The following is a 20,208-nucleotide window of genomic DNA, read 5'->3' on the forward strand; positions in this document are numbered from 1 at the left end:
AAATATAAAACGAAATGTAAAAATAATAAATATATAAAAAGGAAAAATATCCTCATGTACTTATGTCTGTTGTAAGATTTATTTATAAAGGTTAGAGAAATTAAAGAAAATTGATGACAGATAAAGGAATAACTAGAAAAAAGATATTATGGTTTAAGATAATGAGCAAGACACCAGGGGTGTGTTTGTACTATGACCAAAACGAAAGATCTTGTGTTAAACTATAATAATAAATACCGACACCGATTAAAATAGTTTCGATGAAATCATAACAGTCGACACCAGATGAAAGCAGAAGAACAGAACGAGTGTGAATACTGCCACCAGCAATGAGTGCCACCCACAACCACCAGTGGCCACCCACCACCACCAGTGCCAGTGTTGGTGGCCACCCACCCCAGGGCCGCACCACGTGAAGGTGGCCCCAGTTGTCACCCCGGGTAGCTCCGCTTGCCCAGGACATCAACACCCGGGTTTTTCTCGCCCCTGGGGTCTGGCTGTGTGAGATCTCTGTAATCTGTTGCCTAATTAAAATTCACCACAATCCTCTTGACGACATGAACGTTAATTGTAAGCAAACACTACATATAGGTGGACCTGTATGTAACAGGGAATTTGAGGGTGGGGGGCAGGGCCAGGGGCAGGAGGCAGAAGGAGTGAGGGGCAGGAGGTGGGGCCAGGGACAGGAGGTACAGGTCAGGGACAGAAGGCAAGGGCAAGAGGCAAAGGATAGGGACAAAGGGGCAAGACGTAAGGGTGACGTCTGGTGTTGATGTAACAGCGGCAGGCGAGGTATGCCTGGCCGCACATTTTCTATCTCCACACCCCCCCTCCGTGACACCCGCTCTACTACTCAAACTGCAGCAGCACTGTTCTCAAGCTGCGGCTCACACAAGGCTGGGGGGTCATCAAGCTGCGGTACTGTGACTCTTATAAACTTCAAGCTTGCGGCTGGTACAAACAGAAGACATTAAGCTGCGGCAAAACTGTCCTCTTGAACCAAAATAAAAACAAAAATAAAAAATAACTCGAACAAACACAACAACAACTTTACCTTAACGAGTATATGCAAATTTCTAGTCAATTCTAAACACACATATGGTCATTGTGATCTATCCAACCATGCATGTATGTATAAGAACATAAGAAAATAAGGAGTCTGCAATAGGCCGGTTGGCCTGTGCATGGCAGCTCCTGTCAAGAGTTACTACCACTCTCTATCATCCATGAATCTATCTAGACTCCTTTTGAAACTTTCCAGAGTTCCCGCACTTACTACAAAGTTGCTAAGCTTGTTCCACTCGTCCACCACCCTATTTGTGAACCAGTTTCTTCTATCTCCCTCCTAAACCTAAACTTATCAACTTGAATCCGTTGCTCCGAGTCCTATCCTGCTCGGATATTATAAGAACTTTATCTATATCCCTTTATTGATTCCTTTCACCCACTTAAATACTTTTATCATATCTCCCCACACTCTTCGTCTTTCTAGGGAATGCAAGTTAAGTTTCTTTAACCTATCCTGATATGGAAGGTTTCTAAGTCCCGGAATCATTTTTGTCATTCTTCGCTGCACCGACTCTAGTGAATTTACATCCATTCTATAATAGGGGCACCAGAACTGAACCGCATAATCGAGGTGCGGCTAACTAGCGCAAGATATAGTTGCAATAAGTTTGCACTCTTGTTACTAACACTTCTAGATATAAAACCCAATACTCTGTTTGCCTTATTTCGAACATTAACGCACTGTTTTCTAGGCCGTAGGTCCGGGCTTACAAGTACCCTAGGTCTCTTTCACAAGTCGACTTCTCTAGGTTGATGTTGTTAAGGCTGTGTACATTATAAGTATTTGTTCTTCCAATATTAAGTACGCTGCACTTGCTGGTGTTGAATTTCATTTGCCATTTTCAGACCACCTGCAGTTTATTTAGATCTTCGTGTAATTCATTTGCATCCTGCCCTGAATTAATTTGCCGCCCTATTTTGGTGTCATCCGCAAAACTTGCTTATGTCTACTGATCCCAGTATCTAGATCGTTTATGTAGATTATGAACAAGTGGGCTATACTGACCCACGGGAACCCCACTGGTTACACGGCCCCTCAGTTTAACACCATCTACGCTGCCCTCTGCGTTCTATCAGTGAGCCATGATTTTATCCAATTTAAAACTTTCCCTCGATACCATGAGCCTTAATTTTTCTCAGAAGCCTCTGATGCGGTACTCTGTCAAATGCTTTGCTAAAGTCTAAGTAAATAACATCGTAATTTTCGTCATTATCTACTACCTCGAAGACTTTCCTAAAAAACGTCAGCAGATTTGTTAGACAAGATTTTCCCTTTGTAAACCCATGTTGAGAGTCGTAGATTAATTTGCTTTTCTCTAGATGCGATGTATGCACGTTGTATGTCTGCTTTGCAATTTAAAAACGAACTAATCAATATTTTTCTCAATTTAGTATAAAAAAAAAGAAAAATCTTAATATTACTTAAACTTCAGAATAAAAATTAGAAACATCTCCAACGTGACTTCAAGATCGACCAAATATATTCAAAATAGTGAATACAGTGACCATTATTATTTTTTATTATAATTCACCATCATTAATGCGTCAGTCAGCTCAATATCTGTGTACCCTTGATGAACTGACCGACATGTTTTCCTGGTAAGGTTTGTATAGTAGGATCAGTTCTCGTTGTTTACTTTCGTTCATACACAAATATACGATTTTGTGTATGAACGAACGTGGGTTTTGTATGTGTTTATAACAAAGCCAAAGATAAAATGGTTTCTTCTGCATTAAAAAACAACAATAATTAGATTTACTGTTTATTTTGGTTCCGTGTGATTGTTTAGAAGTGTTAAAGGGAGAAAATTAAATCGAGGTTGACACTAGGCTGACAAACATAACAAAAACAGTAAAACAAAAAAGTACTGTAAATTCTTAACTAAAAGCCAGAAATTCTGATGTTTACCCTTAAACCTTCACCATCATAGAAAACGGGTACCAATAACTTGAGCCCAAATTCTCAAAAGGTTCGTGTAATAAATATTTCTCTTACATTAAATATAAGAATAGACCTTACTGGTAAACTTAAGGTAAATACACAAAGAAAATGGCGTCTATCTTACACTGTGACTCTACTGAAGTAAAATTGCTTCGGAATGATAATATACACATGTGAATGAAACAAATGGAGCAGTTCGAATCCGCTTCGTTGAGAGCCGAGAACCCTATCAAGTGATATAAACAAAACAATTCAGATGATTGACACACCGCACCGAACCAGCTCCGTCTAAAGCAATCCAAGCATTTATGAGACATGAACCAAATAAAACTTTGAAGTGCCATGTTGCTTCAGTCTGCGGAGAACGAACCACAGTATGAATCAGCTTCACTCTAATCCAATAACCAGACGGTGTTTTGATGAGGTGAATGTAAACAAAGTCATATGAAACCTCTTTGAAGCAACGAGCCGACGCCCCAATGGACCAATCAAGTAGTATCATTTGTATTTGCGGTAGGTAGTGTCTTGGTGTGTGTGTGTGTAACCTCGCCCCGCCACAAGCAGCTGGCGCGCTAAGCTGAGGGATTTGTAACTCAAGCTGTTTAAAGATAAACTTAGTAAAGATACCATTGATGATGTGGACCTTAACCTGTCAAGAGCTGCCGACCAGTGAGACATCAATACCCTCCCTCTGAGACATCAATACCCTCCCTCTGAGACATCGATACCCTCCCTCTGAGACATCAATACCCTCCCTCTGAGACATCAATACCCTTCCTCTGAGCCTAGGGGACATCAATACCCTCCTCTGAACATCAATACCCTCCCTCTGAGACATCAATACCCTCCCTCTAAGACATCAATACCCTCCCTCTAAGACATCATCCCTCCCTCTTAGACATCCCTCCTCCTGAGACATCATACCCTCCTCCCCAGACACATAACCCTCCCTCTGAGACATCAATACCCTCCCTCTGAGACATCAATACCCTCCCTCTAAGACATCAATACCCTCCCTCTGAGACATCAATGCTAACCCGTATCAGACTGGGTAGATCATATTTACACTATTATCAACACGTCGACGTTTCACTCCCTTAAAAACGTTATTGATTATTTCACGCGGAGGAGAGGAGGAGGGGAGGAAAGGAGGAGGAGGAGGGAGGAGGGAAGGAAGGAGGAGGAGGAGGTTGATGGCATCTTTAACGCTCGCTCAACCTTCCTAAAGTAGGAAAACACGTGGGAAGAGGTTCATTAGTGTGGGAGGAACACGTGGGAGGAAGGGTTCATTGTGTGGGAGGAACACGTGGGAGGAAGGGTTCATTAAGTGGGAGGAACACGTGGGAGGAAGGGTTCATTAGTGTGGGAGGAACACGTGGGAGGAAGGGTTCATTAGTGTGGGAGAACACGGGAGGAAGGGTTCATTAGTGTGGAGGAACACGTGGGAGGAAGGGTTCATTAGTGTGGGAGGAACACGGGAGGAAGGGTTCGGGTGAGGGGAGGTGGGTGAGGGAGGTGGGGAGGGGAGGTGGGTGAGGGAGGTGGGGGAGGGAGGTGGGGGAGGGAGGTGGGGGAGGGAGGTGGGGGGGAGGGAGGTGGGGGAGGGAAGTGGGGAGGGAGGTGGGGAGGGGAGGTGGGGGAGGGAGGGGGGAGTGAACGATTTGACATCAATATTATCCCGTTATTCAGCCGAGTTATTGACTTGTTAATCAGTTGAGCGGAAACACTTGAGGCCTCTTTATACTATTGACTCCCCCCTAGTAACACACACACACACACACACACACACACACACACACACACACACACACACACACACACACAGCGTATGATAAATAATAACAGTATCACAGTACAACTCTAGGACAGGGGTGACGCGGTGTCTAGGATTGCCCCCACCAATTGACTTAATACCGTGCCCCTAATGCCCTACGATATGGCCCCAAAAGCCCTTAACATCAGGCCCCCAAATACCCCAATATCATGCCCTTAATGCCACAACTTCAGGCCCCAAAGGTCATTATGTCCCTGAAACGCTATCACACATCTCAGTAACCTTACCCACATGTTCTATAGCAGCCCTGAATACTTTTAATAAATCCCTTAATCCCTGAGGAAGAAGAAATAGCATTATCCTGACCCTAAAAGCCCCCCTAACTCAGGTTTATATATCTCTTCACGTTCTCCTCCTCCCTCCTCCTCCTCCTCTCCCCCCTCTTCCTCCTCCTTCAGAACCCTAATTTCCATGCCCCTAAAATCCGTATATCAGGGTCATAAAACTTCCTAAAACAGAGTACCTCACTGGTCCCTCAGGGTGAAACGACATCTGGTTGTACGAGGACCCTTATGATTTACGTCCCTAACGTCTCAGGGCCCTAACCTAACTTAACCTAATTGGTCCCGATACACAAGTACCTTAGGGTTTCAACTCCTTTAGGTCCTTAGTGCTTCACCGTTAGACCTAATTTCCCCTATGGCCCTAATTCGGTCTCCCCATGAGGTCCCTTCTGGTCCCTTAATGGGCAAGCAGAGACACAAAGGGCATTCGGAGGAGCCCTAACAAGTATGAACAATAACAGGAGTGAGAGGGGGGCAGTTAGGGGCAGCGGTGGTGGTCGTGGTAGGTAAGGGCGGTGGTGGTGATAGCGGTAGTTAAGGGTGGTGGTTAGGGGCGGTAGTTAGGGGTGGTAGTTAGGGGTGGCGGTAGTTAAGGGTGGTGGTTAGGGGCGGTAGTTAGGGGTGGCGGTAGTTAAGGGTGGTGGCGGTAGTTAGGGGTGGTAGGTGGTGGGTAGTTAGGGTGGTGGGTGAGAGCGGTAGTTAAGGGTGGTGGTTAGGGTGGTGTTAGGGTAGTTAGGGGGTGGCGGTAGTTAAGGGTGATGGTGGTGGCGGTAGATATGGATGGTGGTGGCGGTAGTTAGGGGTGGTGGTGGCGGTAGTTAGGGGTGGCGGTAGTTAGGGGTGGTGGTAGTTAGGGGTGGTGGTGGTGGCGGTAGTTAGGGGCGGTCCCCCCAGACAAGCACCCTCCAGGCCTCAAGTGCCACACACTCGTCCACATTTTCCACGGCTACAAGTGCCACAATTACCTCGGCCACACATCGATTTACGTGGCGTCCTGCGTCCCACCGCCTCCCCCGTCTGGCCACGCTACAGGGGTGCCAACGTGCTGGGGGAGGTCATGTCAGGTCACGGGGGCACCTGTGTCCTATTTGGGGAGGTCATAACAGGTCAGGGACACCTATGGCTTACTGGAGAATGTCATGTCAGGTTAGGGGTACACCTGTGCCCTATTGAGATAGGTCATGTCAGGTCAGAAGGACACATGTGTCCTACTGAGATAGGTCATGTCAGGTCAGGGGACATCCTGTGTTCTACTGGACAGGTCATAATCAGGTTAGGAGACACACACCTCTCTCAGAAGGTCACCGGGTGTAACACTTGTCAAATGTCCCTACCCTATGTCCAGGTGTGGTGTCCTATTGATGAGTTTGGGTGTCCTAACATCATACCACAATCGGGTGTCAAAAGTTTCACGTCCGGTTACATACTGGGTCCTAATCTGGTGTCCTAAAAATAGAAATCTAAGTCCGGTGTCCTAAAAGCAAGACTTATTCGGAGGTCCAAATGCATAATCCTAGACGAGTGTCGCAAAAGTATGTCCTAATCTTGCGTGCCGTGTGTGTGTGTGTGTGAGAGCTAGTGTTAACCTCATCAACACATTGTGGAGATCAGTGCTTGATTTAGCTTGTCCTGAGTGTCTGTCTGTCTGTGATGAATATTCTTTTCAGCTGTTGGAGGTGTGTGTGTGTGTGTGTGTGTGTGTGTGTGTGTGTGTGTGTGTGTGTGTGTGTGTGTAAGTTTCTAGTTGGTTAAGAATGACTAAATCCGATCAACCTGTGTTAAGTTACGGACAGAGAAACAGACAGGTTAGGTTGGGTTGGGTTAGGATAGGTTAGGTTGGGTTAGGTTAGGTTAGGAGGAGACGCAAAGCTGATGGATTAGAAGAGATTGTGATTGGGTTCCTCCCCCCCCTATGTTGGGAGATTAGCTTGAGGGGTGGAGAGGGATTGGGTAGTTGGGTGGGTGGGTGGGGAAAATGAGGGGGGGGAGGTTGTAAAGTGATTGCAGGTAGGGATTGTAAAAACGGTGATTAGTAGAGGAACGATTAGCATAGTGATTGTAAAGTAAATGGCTTGGAAGGAGAAGATTGTGAGGCGATTAGCAGAGCCAGGATTCGTTTTAAAGTGTGATTAGAGATTGGCATTGTTAAGGGAGTGATTTAGTAGAGACGTAAGAACTTGTTTAAAAGATTAGTAATAGTTTTAACCCCTTTTAAACGACCCTTAGTGTATTACTCAGGGCAAGAGGGGAATATGTTCACAATACTGATGAGAAAAATGCGTACGCTAGCGGTGAAGTTTACGAAATATTACCATCAGTGAAATTCATCTCCTTCTTACATAGCTCTCTTATTTCATCTAACTTCCCTCCCTCCTTCCTTCCTTTCATCATCTTCCTTTTCCTCCTCTTTTTTCTTACTCCCTCCCTCTCTCCTTTCTTTCTTTCCTTATACCACCTCCTCCCTTCTTACCTACCTACCTTCCCTCTTCCTTCCTTCCTCTTCCCTCTTCCTTTCCTTTCCTTCCTTCTTCTTCATACTTACCTCCCCTTCCTTTATCCCTCCTTCCTTCTTCTTCTTCAACCTCCTCTTTATTACTGTCATTCCCATTCTTATCACTACATCTCTCATATTTCATCTATCTTACTTTCTCCTCCCTCCTTGCTTCCTTCCTTCCTTCCTTCCCTTTCTTTCTCTATTGGGTGGGAGCAAAGAGGGGAAAGAGTGAGAAGAGAGAGAGAGAGAGAGAGAGAGAGAGAGAGAGAGAGAGAGAGCCCAGTATTCATCATTCTTCCCCAATTCTCATCATATCACCCCTCTCTCACTGTTCTGTCTACTCCACCAAGTTCTCATCCCCCCATTTTTTCTCTTCCATTTCTACATCTCCCCCACTTTTATTTCTCCTCCTCCTCCTCAATTTGCCTCATCTTCACCTTCCCCGCCCTCCCCACCCCCCTTCACCCTCCCCCACCTCCAACACCCCTAAGGCAGTCGTCCTCCTGAGAGCTGGAAGCCATCTTGACAGCAGGAGGTCCTGACCCTGAGAGCGATGTGGTCAAGAGGGCTACCACCTGAAGAAGGAGGGAGGAGGAGGAGGAGGAAGGAGGAGGCAGGAGAGGAGGGCAGGAGGAGGAGGAGGGAGGAGGAGGAGGAGGCAGGAGGAGGGAGGGGCAGGAACAGGAGGAGGAGGAGGGAGGAACAGGAGGAGGAGGAGGAACAGGAGGAGGAAGGAGGAGGGCAGGAAGAGGAGAGGAGAGAGGGGCAGGAAGAGGGGCAGGAGGGAGAGGAGGGGGCAGGAAGAGGGAGGAGGGGGGCAGGAAGAGGAGGAGGAGGGGGGCAGGAGGGAGGAGGAGGAGGGGGCAGGAGGAGGAGGCAGGGGGAGGAGGAGGAGGAGGGGGAGGAAGAGGAGGAGGAAGAGGAGGAAGAGGGGCAGGAAGAGGAGGAGGGGGCAGGAGGAGAGGAGGAGGAGGAAGAAGAGGAGGAGGAGGGGACAGGAAGAGGAGAAGGGGGTAGCAGAAGTAGTAGGGTAGGTTGGGGAGGTGGGAATAGATGAGGAGAGGGAGGAGGGTAGGAGGCAATAGAAGAAGGGGGCAGCAGCAAGAATGGGGCGAGGGGGGGTGTTGAGGGGAGGGGGACTGTCCTCGAGCAAGCAAGTGGGAGGAAAAGAAGAGAATAAATGCGTGTGTCCTCTCAAGAACCAACACAAGTCTTGGCCGGGGGAAATTGGCACACGGGACTCGGAACCAGAACCACAATCCCCAACAACCCATTCACCCCCCCAAAAAGTCTGACACGTCATCCTCGAGGAAGTTTAGACGAGGACGAGGAGGACAAGGATGAGGAGGACGAGGAGGAGAACGAGGTGGAAGACGACCGCTTGTAAACTCTCAAGAACAACCACACCTCCATTAGGAATTAAGACTTTCCCAAAGACTCCCTCCTACCTCAACTTTCTCTCTTCACCCCTCACCCCCCCTCCTCCTCCACTGTGCTATGTAAAACTCGGGGATGTCCTCAACTGTAAACAAGAGGGGCAAAGAAATCCTGAAAAATAATACCTTCCGACCAGCCTCCATTTTTCGAGAACAACACTGGACGCCATCCCTTCCTCCCCCTTCCCTCCGTCCCTCACCCCTTCCCTCCCTCCCTCATCCCTTCCCTTCCCTCCCTCCCTCATCCCTTCCCTCCCTCAAGTTCTCGACGAAGAGAAGAGCATCGAGTCTCCTCCAGGTGTTTTTTTCAAGACTGGAGGCGAGACACTGAGGAGGAGGAGGAGGGTACGGGTCGTCCACTGGAGACAGACACACACACACACACACACACACACACACGACTGAATGTGAGCAGCTAATTACTGTCGAGTTCTTACTTTTTCCTGTGGAGGAGCTGCCGAGGAGGGTTGGGGTGAGGGTTGGGGGTGAGGAGGGAGGGGTGAGGGTTGGAGGTAAGGGAGGGGAGGAGGAGAGGAGTGAGGGAGGGAGGGGATGGCAGAGTGGTGGGGGGCAAAAGTGCTACGAGACGAGAGAGGAGGAGAATTGGGGTGGGATGGAGGAGGAGGGAAGAGAGGGGGAGGCAGGAGTAGAGAGAGGGAGAAGGAGGAGAGAGGGAAGAGACGAGGGAGGAAGGAAGAGTGGCAGAGATGAAGGAGGGAGGAGGAAGGGAGAGCGGCAGGGGTAGATAGACAGAGGGAGAGTCGTAGAATTGGGAGAGGGAGAGAAATGTGGTAAAAGTACAGGGAGGAAACCTGGTTTGAATAGAGGAAGAGACAGGCAGACAAACAGACAGACAGATGCAGAAGAGGGGGAAGAAATACGAAAACAAAGAAAAGGAGGTGATAATGGCGTGGAGTACAAGAGAGAGAGAGAGAGAGAGAGAGAGAGAGAGAGAGAGAGAGAGAGAGAGAGAGAGAGAGAGAGAGAGAGAGAGAGAGAGAGAGAGAGAGAGAGAGAGAGAGAGAGAGAGAGAGAGAGAGAGAGAGGAACTTGCCAACAACATCCTTAATGAATGGGGACAGATAATGAGGGGAATAAGAAGGGTGAATAAATCAGGAGAATTTGACGAAAGGGGGAAACAGGACACACGGAGAGAGAGAGAGAGAGAGAGAGAGAGAGAGAGAGAGAAACGGGTGCATTAACAAGAACAGGGAGACGCAAGAGAAGGGAGAATATCGGGAAGATAATGAATGACAGGAGGTGAAGGAAGAAGACGAATGACTAAATAAAAACATAATGCAAGAGAAGACGTAAAGGTAATAAACGGAGAGATAATTAGTTAATAAGATTATCTCCTAATTACACATACAGGTAAGATAGAACAAGTGAATATATGGTAATAATGATACAAATAAATTGATAATAACAGCAACAACAACAATAATAATAATAATAATAATAATATGACTACTACTACTACTACTAATAATAATAATAACATGCGTACACTTAGTCAAACACCGAAACACAAGTATGTACTCGTATATAGAGGCATATAGTTAAATCATCTATATATTAGGAATATAGATAAGATGACAATAAAAATTAATATAAAAAATAAATATTTATAATTAATCAAAAAATATTGGAACATTAAAACAAATATTCTACAAATTTAATATAGTCCCAGTACAGAATCATTAACTCGTAAAATTAAGATAAGAAATCAATACAAAAATAAAATCAAAGTAAACAAGTAATGGCGGAGGAATACACAGACCCACGACACCCTGAAGTATGTAAACATTATAATCACTGATGAACACAACCGCCTCTCACCTCCCAACACTTAATTGAGGAAATATATTAGTGCGTTAATTAATGAGCTGAGGCGCTTCCATGGCGGCTAGCATCTTGCAGCACTACTCATTAAGTCATCAAGATATACCATAATAGCTTCTCAACAACAACTTGCTATTATTTCTCAACATTTAATAGCTAAAACACTAGCGCGTTAACGAACTTCCACCATACGCGCTTACCGGAACACTTCAGCTGTTAAGAAACCGTAACCCATTAACATCAATATAGTTTTAATAAATACACTAAATATAAAAACAAAAATACATTATATAATAGATTTTAATCATACGTCAACGATAAGATCTTACATTAACCAAATACAAAAAAATTACAAAAAAAAACACTATTGAACGTCAAATATAAATCCCGTAAAAAAAAAAGGCGTAAACAAAAATGGCGTCCAAAAATACACGGTCCACTTTAAGGCCCCGTCATCACTGTTCAGTTAAGTCTACCTGGTTATATTTTTATCCCTACTCATTCTTTTTCCCGTGTCTGCCCTAATTGGCTCTATTAGGGAATAAAAGAATACAATAACCAGTCTACATATGCAAGGTCACGGCTACTCGGGAGAGGTTGGTTGGGTGGGTGAAGGAGGGAGGGAAGGAGAGTGAAGGAGGGGTAGGGTGGATGACGGTAGGAGTGAGGAAGGGGTGGATGACTGACGGGGGTGAGGAGGTGACGGTAGGAGTGAGGAAGGGGTGGATGGTAGGAGTGGAGGAAGGGGTGATGACGGGAGAGGAGGAAGGTGGATGAGGTTGGGTGGGAGTGAGGAAGGGGTGGATGACGGGGAGGAGGAAGGGGTGGATGTAGGAGGAGGAAGGGGTGGATGACGGTAGGAGGAGGAAGGGGTGGATGACGATGTAGGGGTGGATGAGTAGGAGGAGGAAGGGGTGGATGACGGTGGAGGGAGGAAGGGGTGGATGACGGTAGGAGTGAGGAAGGGGGTGGATGACGGTAGGAGTGAGGAAGGGGGTGGTTGTGGTGGTGTGTGGTGTTTGTCTGTCAGTCTGCGTGGAATGTCCTGTGGAATTTTTGGTCAGTGAGTCTCCCCGCTGCATGGCTGTGAGGTTTATAAGTGAAGCTGTATTAGTCTGTCTGTCCCTCTGTTTGTTTATGCGAGTGTCCTGTTTAGTTTACACACACACACACACACACACACACACACACACACACACACACACACACACACACACACACTGAATAAAAAAATAAAAAAATCAGGAGGATTAATTTTAACTCGGTAGATAATTTAGCCGAGCAACATCTAACTCAGGCGCTAAATTTCATTAAAATCTGACCATCTGTTTTAATGTCAGTTAGGTTAGTTTACCCTTAACCTCTGACCTACATTTTCTGAAATTAAATCAATTTGTTTTTCCAGCTACCACCCAGCCCACCTGCCAAGTGTGATTAAAGTTAGTTTAGTTCACACATCCGAAGCGAGGGGAAAAAAATGCAAAATACAACAGTCTAGCATGAACCCTTGCAGGCCCGGAGTTAATAATTTTACCGCCTTCAGACTAGAATTTCTCCCCCTCCCAGAAACTCAACTTCCAAGATATAATAACAAAGCCGATCACTCACAAGCATGAGAACCACACACCACCACCACCACCCACTGCCTAAAAACTGAGCCAACTAATCGACCAGGGGAAAAGTTTTCGCTTGCCTTAACAAAGAAGAACTAATATGTTTTTTCCCCCTCCTGAGAGAAGTGTACGTTACTGGCAGCCCATCCTAAATATGCCGCAACTGATTTTCTTCCCACGTCAGTTCTCCAGCGGCGAAAAACAGCAGGAGAGCCACAAAACCTACAGCTGGGAGAGGGGGAACAGGCCACGCGTCTGAACACAATCGGCGAACCTTGGCTCTAGTTCTTGTGTGGGTGTGTGTGTTAGCCTAGCCAGTATCCTCCCCACTCTACCACTCACTCACTCTCTTGTCTTTTCTTCTGAGGGACTTGATGTTTTCTACACGCTTTTATTTCTGCACTTAATCCACCCCCATTCCACTTCTTCTTCAATTAGCTACCCTCTTCTCTTCTCTTCTACACATAGCCCCGTCGGTCGGTTCATCCTCCACCCTATAGAGCCTAGCCATCACCCTGACACAACAATTTAACCAACTTTGTGTTTTGTTTTTTATATTGTACATCTAATACTCCCTTCCAGTCGTGATTTTTTCCCCTTATCCCCACTAATTTATCCCCCCTCTTCTCTTCTACTTCCTCCTCCTTTACCTTTAGTCTTTCATTATTTGTTTCCCTCGCTTCTAAGATATCATGCACCGTGGCGGAGGTAGACCCGGTGCCTTGCCAATATGGAGAAGCAACATGCACGCAGTGGGATTTATTGGGCATCGTGTTGCGTTTTACACAACAGATTTACAAGTGCAATATCAGGCGACCCAAGAGCTTATGGCAGTGAGAGAGGAGGAGAGGGGGGGGTGGGGGAGATAAGAGGAAGAGAAGAGAAAGACCGAAAGAAGAGAAGTAAATGAGAATAAGGAAAATAGCAAAATATGCCTCCCTTTAATATCAATTAGTACATTATTTCTAAAGTATCCGTAAAAAATATCCCTCGACCCCCCCTAAAAAAATATATATATAATATTTTGGGAGGACATATTATATACTGCATACCGTACCGGATAAATTTTGCAAGCAGCCTCAAGCTCTTAAAATTTCACAGCTACACGCGGGAAGAGTTTGATAATGCATAACACTGTTTCGTATACCCAACATTCACTATTTTTCAACGCTGGATAAAAACCTAATACAAGAGAACCTGATGAAAGTGTAATAAGGGAATATTTATATATTTATATTTTAAACGTTCCATCCTCCTATGCCGAGGTGACTACCGAAATTCTTTGATGAAAATAATTGATCACCACCCCCCAAAAAAATCTTGCTTCAATAAGTTAATAGCATCTGTCTTGACGCAAAGTAAATTACACTCACTAATAATTCAGTCCGTAAAGTTTAATCCCAATTAATTTACAACAAGGAAGAATTATTACAGCGTTACTTAATTATCGTACACATGATTATTATTTAAAGAGGTAAACAAAAAAAGCTTAGCTCCACAACATCAACATCAAGTCATAAAGCTTAGTACATATATCTAAGGCGTTAAACAACAATGACTACACAACAACAAACATGAAACAGAAGCTTAATATTATATCTACGGAAATTATGACCAAGTAACGAAAGAGGAATCGACTAGGTTAGGTTAGGTTAGGTTAGGTTAGGACACGATAGCCTAGTCACATTACGAGCGAGATTCAAGGTTTACATATTGACTAGGCTATCGTGTTTCTACCTAACCTATTACAGTACTGTGGGATTAATTGATTAGTATGAGATAATCATGAATCCTATTTTCATTGCAGTTGATCGAGATGCACATGAGAATTGAGTGCAAATGCCATGGGGTGTCAGGTTCGTGTGAGCTGAAGACGTGTTGGAAGGCCATGCCCACCTTTAGAGAGGTACTGTGTCTTAATACTGTATGTTGATTGTTTCTCTTCCTGCGCTGTCTAATATTCCCTTTTCGTCATTATCTTATTCTTTTATATCATTATTTCCTTTATTGTTATTTCCCGAGCTTGTAATATGTAATACCTTGAATTAATTTCTCCCTCATATGCTATTTTTTCATCAAAAATATTTTCGAATTGCTTTTTCCTACATTAGTAAGCGCTTTAGAATACCCACACAATCAAACTATATTATTTCAAGCTGTGATGTATAATACCAAACTGCATCACATTCCTGCAAGCTATAACACACACACCAGCCCACATGTAACAGTAGTTCAGACACTCACTCACCTCCTGACGTCCTTCAGATTGGAGAAATCCTGAAGGATAAGTTCGACGGGGCAACGGAGGTGCGGGTGAAGGAGGTGTCGGGGAGGTCGGAGCTGGAGCCGAACAAACAGTACTTCAAGAAGCCGACTGAGGTGGACCTGGTGTATGTGTCGTCCTCACCAGAGTACTGCGACTATGATATCAACAGTGGCTCTCTGGGCACACACGGCAGACGCTGCAATAAGGTCAGTAGCGTATGATGATGATGATGATAATAATAATAATAATAATAATAATAATAATAATAATAAAACATACTCTTCATCACTATTATTCCTACCAAAAATTATTACACTTCCTTATTTTAAATCCCTCGCCACGACCCATGATTGTATCGCTTGATGTTGCAGACTTCACGCGGGCTGGAAGGATGCGACCTGTTGTGTTGTAACAGAGGCTACACCAGCTACCAGGAAAGTGTCCAGGAGCGCTGTTCCTGCAAGTTCCACTGGTGTTGCTTCGTCAGGTGTAGAACCTGTACACGCGACGTTACAGTACACACGTGCAACTAGCAAACGTCGCCTACAGTGTCGATGCCATTCCGTTCCTCGACTCTCCCCTCTCCCCCCTTCCATGACCGGCGGCAGAAGAATGGGTTCGCGAGGTCTAATAAAACAGGGGACGGTGTAGAGGTGCTGGCGGAAACGCATCTACAATGTCACACTTACCTGAACATAGTCTAAGTTCTTGTATTTATGGGAATTATTTGATAGATTTAACAAAAAAAAAGTACATGTACAATTTTAAGCCATAAATTATTAGATTTATCAAGATTTTTCCAAGCATTTATTAAAAGGTGCCATTGTCGCTTCCTAGTGAGTCGGACAGGTGTTGAAATTCCCCATCAAGTAAACTTATGAATGTCAGCTGAGAGAATCATCTAAACTTTTTTTCTAATATATTTTTTTCCCGCATACTGGCAACACCTATTGTACGTCCTGAGTCACTATGGGCATCTAATGAGCTTATATACCCCGGCCCCGACAGTGTAAATAATTCCCCTCTACTCTTAGGTCTGTAGTATAGTGGTTAAAAAAAATAATAACCTTTTAGAAGAAAGACTATTCGTAGACGTGGTGTAGAATCTTTGGAAGATCGAATTTTTGTACAGATGTCTTTACTGATTGTTATCTTACTCGAGTCCTCTCTCCTCTATGTTATTTTATAAGATCACTAACGGTCCGCAACGAGACGATCACATATAGCCATTAGCTCCTCCTGCTGTCTGTGTCTGTCTGTCTGTCTGTCTCGTGTGCTGGCTCTTCCTCCTTCAGGATCAGTCAGCCTCATAACCTGTAGAGATCTTATACAATAACGCCTAACCTGATGTACATAGGTCTTGTCTTAGGTCTTAAGGTGAATAATCTATTATCTATATCACTTGTACTGGTCCCTCCTCTCCCCCATCTTCCCCGGGGATGTGAGGTGTTTAAGAATGACACGGGATCACCTGAAGATTAGACCCCCCCAGTTTATTTCACCTCATGATCAAATACCCTAATGCTAACCTAACACCCCCCCCCAAGATACCTTCCGGGGGTTTAATCATCAGGTAAAATAAACCAAAATAGGGGGAGAGCTAATCTTCACCTGATTCCACAACAAGATGATGGTTAGTCCTGACCATCTAGAGAAATAGAGACATTGAGTAATAACTTCATATACTTGACAAGATGATGAAGGGGTGTATAGTGCACGCGCTTTCTCGTGTTTTATTAGCAGATTTTTTTCCTTAGTGAAAGCGGTTTTATCATTGTCATTACTGCTACTTTTTTTTCTTTTTTGGGGGGTATGGAATCTGTTTTCTGATGTCATCTTTGGGTTCCACGCGTGTACTTCAATATTACGGTAATATCCCTCATGTTAATTCCTCTTTAGACATGTGTAATATTTTGTATAACACACACACACACACACACACACACACACACACACACACACACACACACACACACACACGGTTATCATGATTACTTAAGTGAGGCATCTAGAGATTATACCTCAACAAACACTCAACTAATTTAGTTTGTTTTGGGAGATATTTATTGTGTGTTTTTATTCATTTATCGACATATTTTCCGTTTTAATCTTCAAATATCCAGCAAAAGGCAAGATGACGTCATATTAGCCAATCAATGACAGGCTAACAATCAAGCTTTAGCCAGTCAATGACAGGCTAACAATCAAGCTTTAGCCATCAGTGACAGACTAACAATCAAGCTTTAGCCATCAGTGACAGGCTAACAATCAAGCTTTAGTCATCAGTGACAGGCTAACAATCAAGCTTTAGCCATCAGTGACCACCAGCTGACGGTCTTCACACCATCGTACACAACAAAACGACCGTTACCCGAATGTCCCATAACCGAGTAATTACATTAAAATAACCAAGTGCTAACCAACCCGGATCCAGCTCACAACATTTTGCTACACCGGGGTTATGTATTAGTCTGTTGATTCATGACAAACAACGGCGCTGATTTGGGTCATAAAGCGCATGCGCAGTGATCCTCTGACTGCCACAAGTAAAACGAACTCAAACTTAACCTATGAACTTCACGTTACGTCTGGTTAAGTCAGGTTGGTTCGTGTCCGCAGATATAAACAGTAACTTTATATATAGGCTACACATACCCGCCGCTAGCAATAATAATGACAGGTGGATTTGGTCGGCAGCCGCAGCCTTCAACACAGACGTGACAAGTAAACAAAGATCGTGTTACCCTCCGCTTGTGTGATGCCGACCTCCTGTTACATCATAACCACTCACAGCGTCACCAACCTGTGTTGATACTGAGGCAGGTACACACCCCCACTGTGGTGTACACTGAGACAGGTACACACCCCTACTGTGGTGTACACTGAGGCAGGTACACACCCCCACTGTGGTGTATAATGAGACAGGTGCACACCCCTACTGTGGTGTACACTGAGGCAGGTACACACCCCTACTGTGGTGTACTGGGCAGGTACACACCCCCCCACTGTGTGGTGTATAATGAGACAGGTACACACCCCTACTGTATGTGGTGTACACTGAGACAGGTCCCACACCCCCACACTGTAGTGTACACTGGAACAGGTACACACCCCCACTGTGGTGTACACTGGAACTGAGTCCACACACACACCCCACTGTGGTGTACACTGAGGCAGGTACACACCCCCACTGTGGTGTACACTGAGGCAGGTACACACCCCTACTGTGGTGTACACTGAGACAGGTCCACACCCCCACTGTGGTGTACACTGAGGCAGGTCCACACACACCCCCACTGTGGTGTACACTGAGACAGGTCCACACCCCCACTGTGGTGTACACTGAGGCAGGTCCACACACTCCTCTCACAACACAAACGACGGGAGGTGAAAAACGCTTCATCTCTCAACTTATAAATACAGAACTAACTTGTGTGGTAGAAGCGAAGCTGAAATCCTTTACAGTTGTAGACGGTGACAGAGTATTGTTGAAATATAACGAGAAAGTAGAGTCTAGTGAATGTTTAAATGACGAAACTTATATATCTAACTTCCTGTCACTACAAATATATTGTAGGAAAGTTGGTCTTTAAAATAACAAAATTCTTTTATCTTCTGTATCACGCAAGAGAAACTGGCTATTGTTTCAACTAACTGAAAGACTGACATGACTCCACTAAGAGCTTTAAAGAATAAATTTCTAGCCACATTTTCCAAAATATACGTGAAATGAACTATTGAAACAGTCAGATCTTATCTAGTCTCACCAATGGTTAAATAATGCAGTACCACACCAGCCAAATGAGAGTTACTGAAAAATGGAAAAACAATCACCCTCAGGCATCTGATTGGTGGAGGTTTGTGATTTCTGAAAGTATATGCTGTGTCGACTGCTCAACAGCACCGATTATGGTCAAAATAACAATGACATACCTCCCTCACTCAGCGCGAACACCATCCGCCATTACAGCCCGCTAAGAGAGGTTCGTGTTTCATTTAAGAGAAATAAAAGACTAATATTTAATTCAAGAGGAACACTTTCTGAAACTGTATACTTAACTCTTGAAAAAATACCCCTAAAAGGAGGACGCTGCTCAGTACTTGGACTACGTGAGATAAACGCGGCCGTTCCAATAATGCACCACCAGTGTTTATATACTCTATTTGAGCGTCGTAAACATGACTCCTAGGTAAAAAAAAATAAATCTGTATCGAGTCCTGGTAATGAGTCACATTTATACAATGACAAATCTGAAGATCCCTTGGAGAGGTTAAGTCGTAGTGTGACCCTTCATCGCTTACGTTGTGGTTGTATACTCGACAAAGGCCTCGAAACTCTTCTAAAATTGTCAATTGTGCAGCAATAAGTCGTAGGGTTCGTCAATCACTCTCCAAATTGGCGATTTTCCGTCTCCCTAGTTCATTTTTGACGTGTCCATATTGTATTTATATTCCCATTCCCTAAATGTATCTCATTTGTCATCACTGAAATGTATGCAACGATCGTCAAACATGAATTGTAATATAGACTAAAATTCCTGTACAGTGTTGTTTTATTTCACCCTCCTCACATCTGTCTGCTTGTGATCCTAACCTGTGCTCCACAACGTTATTTACATGGTGTTTATATGACCTACCCAAGCGTCAAGGGACTTTATAAACATCCTGTGAAGTACCAATACTCTAAACCTACGATTAAACACACCACGAGTACACTATCTCCAGGTATATTAAGAACTACAAGATGAACTTTAAGTGTGTGGCCTAACGCACCACGGAGGAAGGTCTTGTTGCCCTCCCCTTTAATACCTCACTTCCCTTACTACGATATTAATGCTCAGTGGTGTGATCTATGCTCGCGCCAGGCTGGAATAGTAAACAGAGACCAAACCCACTGGGACACAAAACATCACTGTGAAAAACGCAACGCAGGAGGACTAAAATAATTCCTGAAATAAGACATATCGACTACCCTAAGTAATACCCCGATGGGGGATATCTAAAAAATGCATAAAATCCAGAAAAAATATGGAAACAAAAAATTGTATAATAAATACGCCAGTTTTTCAATAAACAACATTTCTTCAAAATGCCGAATGTTTCACTCACATTATATTACAGTGTTGTGTAATAAAGTTGTAAACAATTCGTATATCTGTGGCTTTAATAAAATTTTATATAGTAAATAAATGTATGACTACACCAAAACTGATGCAAAAGATTTAATCAGTATAGAGATAAACATCACTACCAGCAGACTACAGTACATTCCGCGCGGCTAAATTATAGTTTTCACTGTAAATTTCCCTAAAAGCCACTTTTTGGGGGGGTGCCCTCCATAAACATCGAAAATTTTACAAAAAAACAATGCTATTTTTGTCCCAACTCCAAAAATTCATACAAGCTGTTTTTGTTATTACCTCTAAACC

The 20,208-nt window shown here is 44.3% G+C and overlaps 1 protein-coding gene across 1 annotated transcript in view; it reads left to right on the forward strand.

Moving 5' to 3' along the window:
* LOC121855414 (protein Wnt-4-like) overlaps positions 1-19,322 on the forward strand; it is a 38,501-nt gene extending 19,179 nt beyond the window's left edge. The window contains exons 5-8 of the mRNA XM_042350325.1: positions 14,321-14,419; positions 14,779-14,985; positions 15,151-17,738; positions 17,957-19,322. Of these exons, the coding sequence (XP_042206259.1) occupies positions 14,321-14,419; positions 14,779-14,985; positions 15,151-15,312 (468 nt within the window). The 3' untranslated portion in view covers positions 15,313-17,738; positions 17,957-19,322. The remainder of the gene's footprint in view (positions 1-14,320; positions 14,420-14,778; positions 14,986-15,150; positions 17,739-17,956) is intronic.
* The last annotated feature ends 886 nt before the right edge of the window (positions 19,323-20,208 follow it).

The sequence above is a fragment of the Homarus americanus genome, unplaced genomic scaffold (assembly GCF_018991925.1).
Source record: "Homarus americanus isolate GMGI-L3 unplaced genomic scaffold, GMGI_Hamer_2.0 scaffold45299, whole genome shotgun sequence".
Classification (NCBI taxonomy): domain Eukaryota; kingdom Metazoa; phylum Arthropoda; class Malacostraca; order Decapoda; family Nephropidae; genus Homarus; species Homarus americanus.